Source organism: Dendrobates tinctorius, unplaced genomic scaffold (genome assembly GCF_039654945.1).
Source record: "Dendrobates tinctorius isolate UK_male_01 unplaced genomic scaffold, ASM3965494v1 ptg000158l, whole genome shotgun sequence".
NCBI classification, from domain to species: Eukaryota; Metazoa; Chordata; class Amphibia; order Anura; family Dendrobatidae; genus Dendrobates; species Dendrobates tinctorius.
Genome location: NW_027361825.1, coordinates 23,677,046 through 23,696,057, shown reverse-complemented (window position 1 = coordinate 23,696,057; position 19,012 = coordinate 23,677,046). Strand labels below are relative to the sequence as shown.

General features: G+C 46.8%; 1 protein-coding gene across 1 annotated transcript in view; it reads left to right on the top strand.

Moving 5' to 3' along the window:
- Nucleotides 1–19,012, top strand: part of SLC8A2 (solute carrier family 8 member A2) — a 172,429-nt gene that overhangs the window by 55,008 nt on the left and 98,409 nt on the right. Inside the window, exon 2 of the mRNA XM_073549114.1 lies at nt 9,596–11,430. Coding sequence (XP_073405215.1) covers nt 9,680–11,430 — 1,751 coding nt within the window. The 5' untranslated portion in view covers nt 9,596–9,679. The remainder of the gene's footprint in view (nt 1–9,595; nt 11,431–19,012) is intronic.

Here is a 19,012-nt window from a genome sequence, read left to right as displayed (position 1 = left end):
TACAAATAGTGATTTTTTGATGCACTGGCATAATTCACTTTTTATGACACCGAAACATGTGACTATAAATATTATTTGTAGGATCACCAGTGTGGCTTGGATTTTGAAAGCATACTGGTAAAATACCCAGGCCTGGTGTTTTGCTGAGGTTATGAATACTTCACAAAGTTATCACAAATGGGCAGGAGAATACACATTACCACAGCATCGCTACACTCGTCTTCAAATATATGGAGAGTTAGGCTGTGTGCACACGCTGCGGATTTGGTGCGGATTCATCCGTGCGGATTTTGTAAAATCCGCAGGTGAAACCGCAGGTCAAAAGACCTGCGGTTTTACCTGCGGATTGCTCTGTGGTTTTGCCCTGCGGTTTTTCATCTCCTCTATGGAGGAGATGGCAAACCGCAGCGGAATCCGCAGAAAGAATTGACATGTCAATTCTTTCTGCGGATTGAAAACCGCAGCAAAACCGCGCGGAAAATTCTGCACCGTCTGCATTGCGGTTTTTGATTCCCTTAGGGAATCATGGTACTGTACACCGCGGCAGAAACTGCTGCGGGTCCACAGCGGCCAAAACCGCTGCGGAACCGCAGCAAAATCCGCAGCGTGTGCACACAGCCTTAAGCAACGCTGCAGATTAAAACTCATGTGTATTCACCTGCCCAGGTGTGATAGTGATGATGATACAAGGTCAGGGTATTTGTGAAGTATATATAACATTTATTTTCACCATCATATCATCAGTTTCTTCAACACACACGTGATAGAGTATGTGGTTAATTACAAGGTATATCTACAGTTCCTTGCCTTGTCTCTAATAGTTAAATGATAATGGTACAAAAAAGGCAAGGTAACAATAGATATGCCTTGCACTCAACACCGTCCTCTATGCCAGGGTTTCCAAAATCTAGTCCTAAATGTCCACCAACAGATCATGTTTTAAGGATTTAATTTTTTTTTTGCTCAGGTGATGCAGTTATCACCAGAGTAATGGAATTACTTAAAACATGATTTGTTTGTTGGACTTGAAGACTGGAGTTGGGGAACCCTGCTCAATTCAGTCTGTGCAGTACACCAGATATCTCCATTACTGATGTTTCTTGTGTCAGTCTTGGAGATATGAGTTGTCAAAAAAAACAATCTATATGACTTGTCTTTTCCACACCAGTCTCTACATTCTTGTAATATTGCACAGACTGGATCCAGCAGGGTTCCCCAACTCCAGTCCTCAAGGTCCACCAACAGATCATGTTGTAAGGAAATCCATAGCTCCATTGGTAACTGCTTCACAAGAGCAAAAAAAAAAAAGAATTCCATACAACATGATCTGTTGGTGGCCCTTGAGGACTGGAGTTGGGGAACCCAGTTGGATCCAGTCTGTGCAATATTACAAGAATGTAGAGACTGGTGTGGAAAAGACAAGTCATATAGATTGTTTGGTTTTTTTTTTACAACACATATCTCCAAGACTAACACAAGAAACATGTCTCAGTAATGGAGATATCTGGTGGCAAAAACGCTAAGTGTACGGCGCAGTGTGTGTACGGCTCAGTGTGTGTAGTCGGCGACTGACACAGTAACCAATCCAAATATTTTGAAAGCAGAATTGCACATTTATTTTTCCAGCAAAAAAACAAAAAAAAACAAAGATTTTATTAGGAATGACGTTTGGGGGAAGATTGGGATACTTTGGGGGTGTGGAGAGACGAGGAACGGCTGGAGGTTGAGGAAGGGGTTCTAGGAGAAGGGGCGACGAAAGTACTGGGGGAAGGGAGCTCTGGAATGGACATGGAGACAGGTTGAGACACATTAGGAGGAGAGGGTGGATGGACGAACAAAGTTTTTGTTTTTTTTTTCATTTCTTTGGCGCAGGAGTATCCTGCCTGGACCGACTTCCACCGTGTGACCGCCTTACTTTGCTCGACCGTTTGGAGATCGTGGACCGTGGCGTTGACCTGTAAAATATCGAATGCGGGTCACCACTCTGCTGCTCTGTGGTGGCGCTGCTCCTAGAAGGAGACAAAGTTGTGTCGGTGCTCATAGTAGTGGTGGCGGTGGAGGTGAAACGAGGAGACAAACTTGTGTCGGTGCTCAAAGAAGTGGCGATGGCGGTGATCCTTGGAGATGTAGTTGTGCCGGTGCTCCTAGATGGAGGCTGCGTGTCTGTGATCTGAGCAGCAGTTCTGGCGGGACTCTGGTGGCAGTGCTCTTTGGATGAGGTGTGCTGGTGGTGCTCCTTTGATGAGGTGTGCTGGTGGTGCTCCTTTGATGAGAAGTGCTGGCGGTGCTCCTTTGATGAGAAGTGCTGGCGGTGCTCCTTTGATGAGGAGTGCTGGCAGTGCTCCTTTGATGAGGAGTGCTGGCTGTGCTCTTTTGCTGAGGAGTGCTGGCGGTGCTCCTTTGATGTTGACTGGTGGTGTCGGTGGCCCAAGCAGGTTCTGTGGTGGTTTTGCTCCAAGCAGGTGGTGCTGTGGCGGTGGTGGTGCTCCATACAGGAGCAGCGCTTGCCATAGTGGTGGTGGCGGAGGAGTGTCCAGCAGCACTCAGACTTGGTGTGGTGTAGTGGTGTCCGGCTTCGCTGGGAATGCTGGTGGCCGTGCAGTGGTATGCAGCAGAAGTCGGTAGGGAGGTGTAGCGAGTCGGCGGTGGCACTGTTGGAAATTACACCACTGACTGCTGCACATACCGATTCTGCTACATAGCCTGCAAGTAAGCAGTGTTGCAGGCCTGTAACATACTCAGCTGTTGCTCAGGACTAAGGTGTTCAGCCATGCCCTGTTCAATTTTACTGAAAAAATGGTGCACTGGTCTGTTGCGGTCGGCCTCCAGACGGTCAAGGCGCTGGTTGACAGAGTGGAAGCGGTGTTCCATGTGGTTAAAACCACGTTCCATCAGGGAAAAACCGCTGTCCACTCTGCCGGACAGCACCTTGAGGCTGGCCTGAAAGGCCTCGCTCAAGTACATGAACTCGGGCATGACAGGCCTATCCAAGGCCCTCAGCCGCTGGCGGGTAGTGCCCGCATAACCAGTGACAGAGACCTGGGACAGGAGAACACCTGATGGACCAGCTTCCTGGTCACCAGCTGTCTGTGTTTCTGACCTGCAAGATGCTTCCTGGCTGTCGGATGGCTGGGACTGGACCGAGGTCGATCGATGAAGAACTGCTACCGGGACAGGTTGCAGGGTGCTGCTCCAAGTGCTGTGGAAAGAAAGAGAAAATATTACTATCATGCATTAACAAGAAGCATCAGCTGTGGAATAGAAAAGCACATAGTAATAAAAAAAAAAAAAAAAAAATACTTGCGCTCTGCTGGCAAGGACCGGTCTCAGGAAAGCCAACTCGCGATGATAGCGGTACTTTCTTCTGCGCCTTGCCGCTGAACCACTGCGAACCTGTCCCTCAGCACGAACATCAGTGTTGAAGCGGTCCTTCATCGAGCGCCAACGTGTGCGGACTTTGTTCACTGTTGGGAAAAAAAAAGAAAAAAGACAATGCAATGAAGGCAACATAATTATCAGCACACACACCTGATAGAACTTTGCAAACAGTCAATGCTGCAGCCCAAAAAAATTCTATACACAATGCAGTCACTGTTGATCCTGAGGACACTGTTATGTGTCCTGCTAGAATATATGTATAATAATAATTTTTATTTTTATAGCGCAGACATATTCCGCAGCACTTTACATTTCAGAGGGGATTTGTACAGACAATAGACATTACAGCATAACAATAATCACATACAGTAGATTATAATAAATACCAAGAGGAAAGTGGGCCCTGCTCGCAAGCTTACAGTCTATGAGGAAAGAGGTAGACACGAAAGGTGGGTGGTAACAGTTGCCCTGATTGCGTGGACCAGCCATAATGTTAAGTGTGTAACAGTACAAACACAGAGGGCTACTGGATGCATAAAGCATGTGGGAACATGATGCGGGAAATCTGGTTATGGCAAAACTTTTGGCTGTGCCACACAGGGATAGATTAGGTTAATGTGTTGAGGCAATAGGCCAGTCTGAATAAATGCGTTTACAGGGCACGCTTAAAATTGTGGGGCTTGGGGACTAATCGTATTGACCTGGGAAGTGCATTCCAAAGAATTGGCGCGGCACGTGTAAAGTCTTGGAGACGGGAATGGGAGGTTCTGAATATTGAGGATGCTAACCTCAGGTCATCAGCAGAACGGAGGGCGTGGGTAGGGTGGTATACTGAAACAAGGGAGGAGATGTAAGGTGGTGCTGAGCTATGGAGGGCTTTGTGGGTGAGGGTAATAAGTTTATACTGAATTCTGGAGTGGATGGGTAGCCAGTGTAATGACTGGCACAAGGTAGAGGCATCGGTGTAACGATTGGTGGGGAATATGATCCTGGCTGCAGCATTCAAGACAGATTGGAGAGGGGAGAGTTTGGTAAGAGGGAAACCGATTAGAAGAGAGTTACAATAGTTGAGACAAGAATGAATAAGAGAAACAGTAAGAGTTTTTGCAGAGCAAAAGTAAGAAAAGGTCGAATTCTGGAAATGTTTTTGAGGTGCAGATGACAAGAGCGAGCCAGTGATCGAATGTGGGGGGCAAAGGAAAGCTCGGAATCAAGTATGACCCCAAGACAGCGGGCCTGTTGCTGGGGAGTAATAGTGGAACCACACACAGAAATGGCAATGTCGGGTATAGGTACATTAGTAGAGGGAGGAAGCACCAGGAGTTCAGTCTTTGACATGTTCAGTTTCAGATATAGTGAGGACATGATATTAGACACAGCGTTTAGACAATCACCGGTGTTTTCTAGAAAGGCTGGCGTGATGTCAGGAGAAGAAGCGTATAATTGGGTGTCATCAGCATAGAGATGGTACTGGAAACCAAATCTACTGATTGTTTGACCTATAGGGACAGTGTACAAGGAGAAGAGGAGGGGGCCTAGAACCGATCCTTGAGGGACCCCAACAGTAAGGGGAAGGTGAGAGGAGGAGGAACCGGCAAAAGATACAGTAAAGGAGCGGTCGGAGAGATAGGAGGAGAACCATGAGAGAACGGTGTCCTTGAGGCCAATGGAACGGAGCATAGTGAGGAGGAGCTGATGATCCACAGTGTCGAATGCTGCAGAGAGATCCAAGAGAATTAGCATGGAGTAATGACCACTTGATTTAGCTGTTAGCAGATCATTAGAGACTTTAGTGAGGGCAGTTTCAGTGGAGTGTAAAGAGCGGAAACCGGATTGGAGAGGGTCGAGAACAGAGTTTTCTGAGAGATAGCGGATAAGACGGGAGTGGACCAGGCGTTCCAGGAGTTTAGAGATGAAGGGAAGATTAGAGACAGGTCTATAGTTAGCGGCACAGTTTTGGTCGAGGGATTGTTTTTTAAGTAGTGGATGTATGATGGCATGCTTAAATGAGGAGGGAAAAATACCAGAAGAGAGAGAGAGGTTAAATATTTTAGTTAGGTGAGGGGTGACAGCAGGGGAAAGGGACTGGAGGAGATGTGACGGAAATGGGTCACTGGTGCAAGTGGTTGGGCGAGAAGATGCAAAGAGCCTGCTTAATTCTTCTTCTGTGACTGGTTCAAAATCAGAGAGTGAGCTAGATGCAGTGGGGAAGGAAGGACAGTGCATGGTATGAGGTGATTGGGAGATAATTTCCTGTCGAATCTGGTCAATTTTTTCTTTGAAGTAATTGGCCAGATCGTAAGTTCGGAACTCCGTGGTTGGGGCCTGTACTTTTGGGTTGAGTAGAGAATGAAAAGTGTCAAAGAGACGTTTCGGGTTATTGAACAGTGAGGTGATGAGGGTGTTGAAATAGGCTTGTTTGGAGAGGTGAAGGGCAGTGTTGTATGTTCTAAGCATAAACTTAAAATGGATGAAATCTTCGTGTAGATTGGATTTTCTCCACAGATGTTCGGCGCACCTGGAACACCGCTGCAGGAAACGTGTTTGCACCGTGTGCCAGGGTTGTCGCCATCTGCGTTGTGCTGTTCTATTTATAGGGGGTGCAAATTCATCCAGGGCACTTTGAAGTGTTTCATTGTAATGCTTCAATGCAGAATCAGGACATGAGAGGGAGGAGATAGGGGCCAATGAAGACTGCAAGTTCTTCATAAGTTTCTGGGTGTTAATGGCCTGTATGTTTCTATAAGTCTGGACAGTGGGGGTGACCTGAGCAGCCTGGCAGTTCTTGATAGAGAATGAAAGAAGATTGTGGTCAGATAGCAGGAGAGGGGAGTTTGCAAAATCATCCACTGCACAAAGCCGAGAGAAGACCAAGTCGAGGGAGTTTCCGTCTTCATGCGTTGGAGAATTAGTAAGCTGCGAAAGGCCAAATGAGGAGGTTAGAGATAAAAGGTGAGTAGCAGATGGTGAGAGGGGAAGAGCAATGGGGATGTTGAAATCTCCCATGATGAGGGTAGGGATGTCACAGGAGAGAAAATGTGGAAGCCAAGTGGCAAAATGATCCAGGAACTGATGGGAGGGGCCGGGAGAACGATATACCACCGCCACTCGCATGGAGAAGGGGGTGTAGAGTCTGACGGCATGGACCTCAAAAGAAGGGAAGACTAGTGAGGGTAGTTGAGGGATAACCTGAAATGTACATTTTGGTGATAGGAGCAGACCAACGCCTCCACCAGCTCTATTGTCTGATCTTGGGGTATGAGAGAAGTGTAGCCCCCCGTATGAAAGAGCAGCAGCAGCGGTAGTGTCTGACTGCTGGATCCAGGTTTCAGTAAGAGCCAGGAGGTTAAGAGAATTAGAAAGGAAGAAGTCATGGATGAAGGAGAGTTTGTTACACACTGAGCGAGAATTCCAAAGTGCACAATTAAGAGAGACAGATGGCATGCAGGGAATATTAATAAGATTAGAGGGGTTTCTGAGTGTAGCAGTTGGGGGGTTTGACTTTCTATAACATGGGGGACCAGAGTTGGGAGCTATGTCTCCTGTGACTAGGAGAAGGAGGATAGAAAGAGTGAGCAGATGGTTGAGTGATTTGTGGGAGCGTCTCTTAAGTTGAATGGTGGGACTGAATGGATCTGTGCAATTTAACAATGTGAAAAGAGCGTGAGTGCTATACATAGGAGAGGAAAGGAGCGAGGGGCCGATATGGATGGAGTGTAGAGAGTTAATGCCAGGGTGGTGGATGTGTGTGAATGCAGCGGCCAGGATATAAATTACACAAATGCATGTGGTATATATTTGATGTACTCCAAATGTACAGGGAGTAGATGTATATAAATTTCTTACCTGTCTCCTGCCCTGTCTGCCATGTTATAACTGCCAGTAGTACTTTGATACATGTACTTCGATTACATGTGCATAAATGCCCCCTGCATAAATGCTCCCCCTAGCTATGTCTGAATATATAGGAGGTTAAGGCTAAGATTTTTTTTTTTTTTTGCTCTCTCTTTTCTCGTTAATCAATCACACTAAATTGAGACACCAGGACCCAATAAAATGTTGTGGTCAAATAAACACATGTCTAGCACTACATGGATCATAAAGCACTTTGAAAAGTTTCTTGACCTCACAATATAAGGGGACAAGCAGAGTAAGTTGAAAAAACTATATACCAGATATAAGCTTGCATAGTTGAAAACACATAGATAGCATTCAGGATTAACTGCTTGCTGACATTGAATGGAGACACACAGGAGTGGATTCAGAGCAGAGATTGGAAAAGCTGGTTACCAGATATAAGCTTGCATAGTTGAAAACAAATGTATCAGCCAAAACAACGGTATCATCAGGAGCAAGAGTGAAAACAGGATCAAGACAGCAGTTCAATACACAAAGCAATCACTGTTTTCCAGAAGGCATTGGTGTGTTTGATGCAAGAATATATCTTGCCACAAACACACCAGTACCATCTGGACCAAAAATCAATGCAGTATCACTGAGCATCTTTATACTTACGAAGTCAATGCAAGAAAGCGGACGGCACCGCTGTTACCGTGCTAAGGTCCGTGGCTGGCAGCAGGCGGAGAGCTCACATCCAGGACTCCCGGGTGCTTGACCTCGTAGCAAGACGAATGTAGTTTCCAAGAGAAAAAGGTCGCACTCTGCGGGATAATGATGAATGTTTATTGACACTGAATTACATGTCACGTCGGAGATGTGAAGGACAGTGTGTCAAATGGCTGACACCTCACGATCAGCTTGGGCCAGTTCTTGCCGAGATGGCGAATAGACTGATCCAGAAGAAGACATGCTGAAATTTAAACAAAAAATACATTAGTACATTATAAAATTGTACAGGACACACAGACATTATGTTGAAGAATACTCACATTTTGGCTTCTGAAGCTTGAATCCACGGTTGGAAGGCTCTACTATTCTTGTCTGGTCTCTGCAAGGCTGTCTGTAGAGTATTGGTCTGGCCCTGAAGACACCTTTTATCTAGACTCCTCTCAAACAATGTTGCTTGTTTAGGGGGAGGTTTAGACAAGTGTCTAGACATTGTTTACTGAAATCGCGTGCGCGCACAAAGCGCTGACGTGCGCGCATCTAAGCGCACGTCAGCGACCCCATAGACTGTAATGCTATTTTTGTGCGCACACCGAGCGCACACGTGCGCGTGCGATTTTTTTAACGATGTAGGCGGAACAAAAAATGCAACATGTAGCGTACGGCGCGTCTGGTCGCACACCTGTAAAATGCGCAGCGCACACTAAACACTGATGAGCGCATGCAATCGCAAGACCCTGCGACCACCATGTTAGAGATAGGGGAACATTGCGCGTGCGCCCGATAGCGCACAATACGCTGCGCGATAAAACGCTAGTGTGAAACCTGCCTTACTCAGAGTGACTAAACCAGGAAATTATTCCTTTTCTTGCTTGACCTCCGCCTCCCATGCTAGGCTGGTACCAAACATTTAACTGCATCTGTTCCTGGCCTGCAATCTTTTGCTGGGACAATCTAAACTTCCACCTACATTCCAGCACACAACTTGCATTACTTTCCTACAACAATACTGTACTAAAAATACTTATACCATACCTATCACTTAAACACTAATAGGCCCACCACTACCTACTGTATCTGCCCTAATATTCCTATCCCTGAGCTGATTGTACCAGGTTACCTTAGGTATTACCAATACAGTACCCACACAGCAGCATCAGTACAAAACACAATACAACGGTATGTCAGTGTTCACACTACAATTGTCGTCTTCAGGGAAAGGTATATGACACTCCCCGTTACACCCTCACAACGTAAACATCACTTTTCCCCTAATACTGCTGTTGGTAATTATGCCCCTATAAATGTCCTGTCTATAGCCAAGGCAGAAGGCGGATGATGTCTGAGGAGACATTGGATGTGGGTGATGAGCCATATGAATCTACAAGGGGCTCTTATATTTTTCGAGGATCTCTTTAACCCAAACTATCTAAAAATGTCTCTGTTGCCCCTAGCAACCAATCAGAACGCAACTTTTATTTTTTTAAACTACACTGGCAAAATGAAAGCTGCACGCTGATTGGTTGCTATGGGCAACAAGAGTGGTTTTGTTTTAGTTTAGACAATTTTGATGAATCTGCTTCAGATCATATGCAGAAATGACAGTAAATAGTTAAGCAACTAATATATGTGTTTTTATCTATTGTCATAGGCATCTTCGTCCAGAGCAACCCCAAATCCAACATCATCCTGCATAAGGCGTTCACAGGAAATAATTTAAAAATAAAAATCAGCTATGGCAAACGTCCTAAGAGTGGGAATCCTTCTGCTGGTAACTATACTGGTGTCTGCCACCTCCTCAGAAATATCAGAAAATGGAAACTGCACTGCATCGCCGGTTGGTCAATGTCAACCAGGGATCCTGCTCCCAGTCTGGAGCCCTCACAATCCGTCAACAGGAGACAAAGCCGCCCGGGCGGTGGTTTACTTCGTAGCAATGCTTTACCTCTTCCTAGGGGTGTCTATCATCGCTGACCGCTTCATGGCCTCCATTGAGGTCATCACATCTCAAGAAAAGGAGATCACATTGACCAAACCGAATGGAGAAACCAGCGTCGCCACCGTGCGTATATGGAACGAGACAGTTTCCAATCTCACACTCATGGCACTAGGTTCTTCTGCTCCGGAGATCCTCCTTTCAGTTATTGAGGTGTGTGGTCACAACTTTCAGGCAGGTGAACTAGGGCCAGGAACTATTGTGGGTTCTGCAGCTTTTAACATGTTTGTAATTATTGCCATTTGTGTCTATGTCATTCCCAATGGAGAGTCCCGGAAGATCAAGCACCCAAGAGTTTTTTTTGTAACAGCTGCCTGGAGTATCTTTGCGTATATATGGTTATACCTCATTCTTGCCGTTATCTCTCCAGGTCGTGTCCAAGTCTGGGAGGCGTTGGTCACTCTCTTATTCTTTCCAGCCTGTGTTGTCTTTGCATGGATAGCTGATAAGCGTCTTCTCTTTTATAAATACGTTTACAAGAGGTACCGAGCAGATAAGCGTAGAGGTATCATCATAGAGACTGAGGGGGAGTTTCCCAAAAGCATAGAAATGGATGGCAAATTGGGGGCATCTGCTGTAGTGCCAGTGGAAACTAAAGAACCTGGAATACAAGACAGCGCGGCAGCGGCTGCTGAAGCCAAGGAGCTTGATGAAAGTCGTAAAGAGGTCATACGCATCTTAAAAGAATTGAAGCAGAAGTATCCAGAACGTGAATTGGACCAACTAGTTGAAATGGCAAATTACTACGCGTTGTTGCACCAACAGAAGAGCAGGGCCTTCTATCGTATCCAGGCCACACGCATGATGATCGGTGCAGGCAACGTGTTGAAGAAACATGCAGCTGACCATAGTAAGAAACCAGCCAATCTTCAAGAGGTGACTTCTGAGTCTGGAGAGGAAAACACCAGCAAGATATTTTTCCATCCCTGCAATTACCAGTGTCTGGAAAATTGTGGATTTGTGACACTCAACGTTGCATGCCAAGGAGGAGATGGTGGGAGCACATTTTATGTGGACTACAAGACGGAGGATGGCTCTGCTAACGCAGGCTCTGACTATGAATATAGTGAAGGGACATTGATTTTTAAACCTGGAGAGACCCAAAAAGAGCTTAAAATTGGTATAATTGATGATGACATCTTTGAGGAAGATGAGCATTTTTTTGTAAGGCTCATGAACTTAAGAGTAGGAGATGCAGAAGGGATGTTCGAACCAGATAATGAAGGGCATCCCAAAGCACGATTGGTCTCTCCGCTCATTGCCACAGTGACAATATTGGATGATGATCACGCTGGAATATTTACTTTTGATGAGAAACTCATTCATGTTAGTGAAAGTGTTGGCATCCTGGAGATAAAAGTGGTTCGTAACTCTGGAGCAAGAGGAACTGTGGTTATACCATATCGGACGGTAGAAGGTACCGCACGTGGAGGAGGAATTGACTTTGAAGATGCCTATGGAGAACTGGAGTTCCAGAATGATGAAACAGTGTAAGTAACCAATAATATATGTATATATTGCAAAGAGAATTGAGCAAAAATATAAATTGGACCTCGGAATAGCGTCTTCATCAGTAGTCCTTGGCTACAGGACCAGAGTCATTATTTTCCCTGCACAGTACCATGCTCAATTACCTGGCTGTGCAGGGAATTGCAACTTAAATAGAGATATGCCCCAGTTCCCCTGGCTGGAAAAAAAAAACTTTAAAGGAGCTGCAGTGCTCATTTAGCAGCTCCATCATTGTTCAAATTAGTGGGAAGAGGGTGCAGAGGTCAACTCTACCACACCACCGATTATGAATTTTTGAAGTAATTTGTCCTTTAATAATATGCAAAAATTGTGCCCCTACATGTTTAATGCTTATTTTCTTATACTACAAGGATCCACAAATCCATGAGCCACTATGTGTAAGAATGGGGATGGCAATCATCACAGTGGGAAAAGATTATTTAATTTTGTTATCCCTCCAAATCTCCTCCCCCCAAAGTGACCAACGGTGTCCAAGATAGAATTGAAAAAGAAAAGAGCCCAACGAGTAAAATATATCTTTTATAGAAAAGGCTAAGTTGATTTTAAAATACATTACTGCCATTAGTCGCATGTGCTTTATTATGTTAAATGTGACTGAACGTTAATGTGTGCGCCTGATTATTAAGATCATTTATATGTAATCATGAATAGTATGAACCTTCACAGAAAATTATGTAAATGTTCTTCAGATCAGAATGCTTTATGGCTCATTCACATGTAGGGTTATGATGAGTTTAATTCTAAGAAAAATGACCTCTTTGATATTGGGAGAATAGTAAAATAGCCCCATCCTATTTACTATTAGATGTTTCTGTTCTGTTGCTCAGTTGGAATATGTAAATGGTCTGTATCTCAATTTCCGGTCACATTACCACAAAACTAACTAAAGCGTCCCTTTAAATTATTATGCATATGAAAGCAGGTTGCAGGATGCAGTGTCAGACAGAAGGCAGAGCAAGGGTTAACAAATATAACAGTTTTTATTTAACAGGGGGTTAACTCCTCGCAGGGAGATGAAGGGTAAAATGGGAGAACAGCAGTCCAATTGCAAAGGATATGAAGGGTTAATAAACAAGGTGACAGCAGTTCTTTGGTGCACTTATCGTGTCAGGAGTTCTTCAGACAGCAGGTACCTTTTGGGGAATGGTGGCGCCTACAACAGCCGGCGCGGTGTCAGTCCAAGGAGATTCTACTGGCAACGGCGGTCCATGTTCTGGCGGCAGCAGTCGGTTTTTGACACCTTCCGCTGAGCCCCTAGTCGATGAGCATATGTGGCCGGAACAAACAAGGCCGCAGCACTATCAGGGTCCACCGCGGACGGGCAGGGATAGGCCAGTAAGGTGGGCTGCAAGCGTCTGTCCAATGCCCGGTTCTTTCTAAGCGGAACGTTCGCTGTACTCACGGTCACGAAGCGCACGGCACCTCGCTCTCTGACAGTTACTGGGCGCACTGCACTTCCCACTCTGTAATCCCTGCTGGTGATGGTGGGAGTCCACGGATGCGGGCCAGCGCCCAAGGGATGGAGCACTTCTCTCTGTGCTGCGCGCTGACTGTTCCCGCCAAGACTGACTGCTTCCGCGAACGCTGTGGCTCTAGCCGCTTAGCCACACCCCCTGCTTCCGAGTGCAAAGGTTTGTCTTTTACTCCCTATCCCTATTCCCTTTTGTACACTTGCTTTGGAAAAACTAATGTGTATTTAGTCCTGCCAATAAAGCTTCTTTGAATTGAATTGTAATAATGCCCCCTTTGTGTTCTCTAGATAGTAAAATTCCCTCCTAAAAATATTAATGACCCATGCTAGTGCCCTCCACATTTTGTCACTAAAACGTAATAATACTCCATATGCAACTTTTATGGTCACAATACTCTGAATCCCAATAACAATAATGCTTAAGTGCCCACCTAACATTTAATAATGTCTCCTGAGACCCCCATATACAGTAACAATGGCCCCAGCATTGCTAATGTCAGCAGGCGGTCATGTGACGACTATTTTAGCTTCTCTCAATTCTCTTCTATTGCAAGAAGCCAAACCTTTCTAGTCTACACATGCACATAGCAAACATGGGGTCCATGACCGCCCGATAATGCCAGTGATATTGGGGGTTCATGCAGCAGATGCTCCCTGTCATTATTTGGCAGTCTGCAGTCACATAAAGTGAATGAAGACATTTCTTCCAAGCCGTAATTAACTTTATAAAAATAAATTACTTATTATTAAAGCACCACTGCAGTGGGGGGGTTTTCTCACCGCTGGAGTGGTGCTTTAAACGCAAGTCCCCTGCCCCGGTCATATACTAATCCTCCGGCGTATTCACCGGTTTTTCACACAGCTCCAGTCCTGCAGCTCAAACTTGTGAGAGCAGCTTTTGACTGGCCAGAAGTTAGAAGCTACATCACAAGCACTCAATGTAAGTTTATGAAAGACAGAAAGATACAAGAACGAGGCTAGAAAGAGGTTCTCATAGACTCAGATTAATTAGAGACCTCTGCACCACTCCATGAAACACTGGGGCAGCAGACAGGTCACAAACTGCAGGAGATGCAAGCGAGCGGCAGCTGCGAAAACAGATGGAAACACCGGAAGTTGAGTATCAGACAGTCGGTAGAGGTCTTGGATTTTAAGGCGCCACTCCAGCGATGAAATAAAAAAAAATGCTGGAGTGGTGCTTTAAACTGAATTTGTCACCCCCCGGAACGTGTATGACCTATTAATATGGGCACACAGGTAATAGAAATGTTACTCTAGTCCTACGTGAATGCCTCATATTAATGGTCTTGTTGCTGATAAATGTTATATTCTTTCTTTATGTTAATGATTTCTTCCAGGTTCCTGGGCGTGCGGTGCTGTAAGAAACCCCTGCCTCCTGTCCTCATTATAATTCTACTCCCCTCCCATGCAGGGAGGAAGTGGGGAGAGCATCTGAGGAGGTCACTGGAGCGGAAGTCGCCAGCGCATGCGCAGAATATCCCTGAATGCAGCACCCATAGAAGGGAGGATGAGGTGTGTATTTCTGAGGGAGTGCAGGGTGCAGGCGTGGGATTTCAGGGCCGTAATTGACGCTGATAGGAGGGGGTAAGTATTACAATGAAGACAGGAGGTAAGGATTTCTTACAGCACCACACGCCCCGGAGCCTGGAAGAAAGCATAACGAGAGAATATAACATTTCTCCACAACAAGACCATAATTATGAGGCATACATATTTTTATTACCTGTATGCCCATATTAATAGGCCATATACTGTACGTCCCGGGAAGGGGGTGACATATCCCCTTTAAATGTGATGCAGTTCATGGTTATTATATGGGGGCTTGTTATACTAATACTTTTATAAGACCCAGCTGGTAAGCATCAAAAGCCCCCTACCTCCCCATCTTCAGACCCCCAGACAGCAACTATTGCATGTAATAGAGTGCATACAATCTACTAACAAAACAGTATAATATTCAGCCCCCTAGGGCTCTATTGGCCCTCACCCACATCAGCCCTCACAATACCCCCATCCTCTCATATTCACCCCCCCATGCCGTCCCCCACCTACTTCAGCCTGCACAATACCCCCATCATCTCACATTCAGCCCCTGTCCCCCTCCTCCACTTCAGCCCCCACAATACCCCCATCCTTTCACATTCAGCCCCTCAGTGCCCTGTCCCTCCTCCCCCACAATACCCCCATCCTCTCACATTCACTCCCCAGTGCTCTGTCCCCCTCTCCCACTTCAGCCCCCAAATACCCCCATCCTTTCACATTCAGCCCCCCAGTGCTCTGTCCCTTCTCCCCCACAATACCCCCATCCTCTCACATTCCCCCCGAGTGCCCTGTCCTCCCTCTCTCACTTCATCCCCCAAAATACCCCCATCCTCTCACATTCAGCCCCCCAGTTCCCTATCCCCCTCCTCAACTTCAGCCCTCACAATACCCCCATCCTCTCACATTCAGCCCCCCCAGTGCCCTGTTCCCCCTCCCTCAATTAAGCTCCCACAATACCCTCATCCTCTCATATTCACCCCCCAGTGATCATAACATGCCTACATTTAATCAATCTACATTTACATTCCATCCCTATTTACCAGGTTACTTGGCAGGCAGTGATGCAAGACCAGGAAGTGTCTGGGAGAAATGCAGGGTGGGCACTAGGACCCAGCATGCCTGAGCCAATCCGAGCATGCACCAAACTGCAACCCAGAAGAAGCTCCTCAGGTCAGTAAAGCTGGCACTTTACACTGCAGGTGTCAGGAGGGAAACTCTGCAACTGGCCACTGTGCTAGCTGGCGTGCAGAATCTCTGTCAGGCAGGGGAGCAGGCATTTTCCTGCTCTCCTACGGTGCTGTGTTGTGCATTATCAAAAAAGTGACAGTCACTCTCGGTGGACCCCTTCATGTGACAGGGCCCTGTGCGATGGCCCCTCTGCCCCCCCCCAGTAGCTACACTACTGACTACTCGGGTGGGGGCGTCTTCTTCCTCTTCAGGTTGAATCTCATAGAGAGGACCTTCGAATCCAATTCGGCATTTCACCTGGTACGGGGTTTTCTCCCACCGATACTCCAACTTGCCCCAAGGTCGCTTGTCTCGAACCAGTATTCGGTCTCTGGCCTTGAGAGTTTTCCCTCGCCGGGGTATCGTCTCATGATGTTCAAGCTCCCGAAACTTGGTCTGGACCAATCGATGCATCTTCTTTAATTGATGTCGATGTTGACGGACCCAGGTGGACACCCCCGTCCGCGGGTAGTCCTCTTCGGGGTCTAGTTCCAGCTCAGTGATCTCTCGCCCTTTTCGGCTGAACAGCAGAGTGTATGGCGTGCATCCTGTTGTGCTGTGTACCCGGTTGTTGCACACCCAAACTAAATCGGCCACATACTCAGGCCAGCGAACTTTCTGGTCCTCTTCTAGCATCCTCAGCATCTGAATCAGCGTCTGATTGAAACGCTCACAGGCTCCATTTCCTTGTGGATGACAGGGCGTCGTTCTGGATTTCTCAATCTGATACAGGCAATGCAGTTCTTCCATTACTCTTCCTTGGAAACAGGCGCCTTGGTCGGAGTGGATTCTCTTCGGACAACCGTATACTCGGATGAAGTCCCTGCAAATGGCCAGTGCAGCCGATTCGGTAGTCTGGTCCCGGGTCTGAGTTACCACAGCAAATTTGGCAAAATGATCGGTCATCACCAGACAGTGTTCATATCCTAGGTGAGCTGGACCCACAGTCAAGTAATTGATCATCAATACCTCTAGAGGAGCAGAAGTCATGATGGTCTGCGTAGGGGCCTTATGTTCTGGAGGCTTGGCCAGTTCACAGTTCCTGCACCTGTGACAAGCTTCATCTACTGAAGTCTTTAGCCGAGGATGGTAGACCAACTTTTGCAGCCACTGGAATGTCTTTGGGCCAAAGTGGGCCCCCCTCTCATGGGCTTCGATGGCCACCTCACTGATCAATTTTTTCGGGAGCACCACTTGCCAGGTGATTCCTAACTCTCTTGCTAGCTGCACTTTCCGGTACAACAAGCCATCTTCCAACTGGAGCCTTTCCCATTGCCGGAGGATCTGCAGTGTTCCCGGGGACAGGGCTTCCCTCTCTTCTCGGCTGTGAAGTTGCTTCAAGGACACCCACTGCCTTAACTGAGCGAGTTCCCCATCCTCTCGCTGAAGCTGGACCCAGTCATCACAGGGTCGTCCTAGGGTGTGTTCTCCGGACGCCTCCCCGATCTGTCCCTGCGTTGCCACCAACATCCTGATGGGGTTCCGAAACCCATGGATCTCTTCGGCCTCCAGCTCCTCGTCCATTTACGCCCAGGTGGCTCGTGAGTCACTCTGGATAGACCATCGACATGCGTATTCTCAGCTCCTCTCCGATATGCGATTTTGTATCGATACTTTGCCATGCGGGCCACCCATCTCTGCTCCAGAGCCTCCAGTTTCACATTTTCCAGATGGGCCAGAGGATTGTTATCGGTGTATACCAAGACTTCAAACTCGGATAGGTACTCAGCGAATTCCTTGGTCATTGCCCACACTAAAGCCAGCAGTTCCAGCTTGAAAGAGCTGTAATTATCTGGATTTTGTTCAGAGTCGTGAAGAGACTGGCTCGCGTAAGCAATCACTTGCTCTTTCCCAACTGCATCTGCGTCAATCGATGTGGAGAATGAAAGGTTGAAGTCTGCATAGGCCCGTATGGGTGCTTCAGTCAGGGCCCTTTTTTGGGCTCGGAAAGTTTCTTCCTGGCTATCTCCCCACTGAATGGTCCGATTCATTGCACTGGACGGGACTCCCTTCAACAATTCCAGCAGCGGATTAACAATTCAAGAGAAGTTTTTCGTGAACCATCGATAGTATCCGGTAAGTCTCAGAAAGTCCCAGACATCCTTCACGGTCTTTGTAGTGGGCCAGTCCTGCACTGCTGCTATCTTCTCACGTGCCGGTTTCACCCTTTCAGTGGATATGACATGTACCAGATATTCGATCTGCTTGCAAAAGAGATGACACTTCCGCGGTTTCACTTTCAGGCCGTGCTTCTGCAGCAAACTCAACACCTGTTCCAGCCATTGCAGGTGCTCCTCAAAGGTGGCGGCATAGATGATGATGTCATCTAAATAGATGAGGGTAGCTTCAACATTCAGGTCTCCCAAACATCTCTCCATCAATCGTTGAAAGGTCCCGAGTGCGTTGGTAAGGCCGAAAGGCATCCAGTTGAACTCAAACAATCCTATAGGCAGTATGAATGCTGTCTTTGCCCGATCTTGCTCAGACATGGGCACTTGCCAATACCCACTAGCTAGATCCAGCGACGAAAAGTACTTTGCTTTTCCCAGAGCAGACAAGGACTCATCAATTCTTGGTAGCGGGTACAAGTCTCACACAGTGCAGGCCTTCAGCTTATGGGAATCTACACAGAAATTCAGGGTCCCGTCCTTCTTCCGTACTAGAACAATGGGAGCAGCCCACGGGCTTTGTCTCTCTCGGATGACCCCACTCTGTAGCATATGCGCCAACATCTCTTTCACCTCCTGGTACATTTGTGGGGGAATTTGTCGATATCGCTCCCGGATGGGTGTGGTGTTTCCTGTTGGTATCTCATGGGTGATGGCTGTGGTGCAGCCGAAATCATCATCATGATGGTCATATATGTCCTGGTATCGCTCTAGCACTGCTTCCACTTGTTGTACCTGCTGTGGGGAGAGTTCCGTTAGTTCAGCCCACATCTGCTCCAGGATTCAGCATCCTTCCTTAAGGTTATTAGGGGGTGGTTCAGAGGACACCGCCACAGCCACTGTCCAGGGGTCCCCTTGTTTCATCGTCAATTGAACGGCCTCTGGTGGTATCAACTCTTGCAGCATACCCATTATCTGTGCTACTTCACTTTTGGGCAGGAGTGTAAGTCTGTCCTCTCCTACAGGAAAGATGTATATCTTTGTACCGTGTTAGCCAGTAGATAGAAAAATATTCCGAATTGAGAGTCCTCAGTGGTTGATACCTTTTAATGGCTAACTGAAAAGATGGTAACACATTGCAAGCTTTCGAGACTACTCAGGTCTCTTCATCAG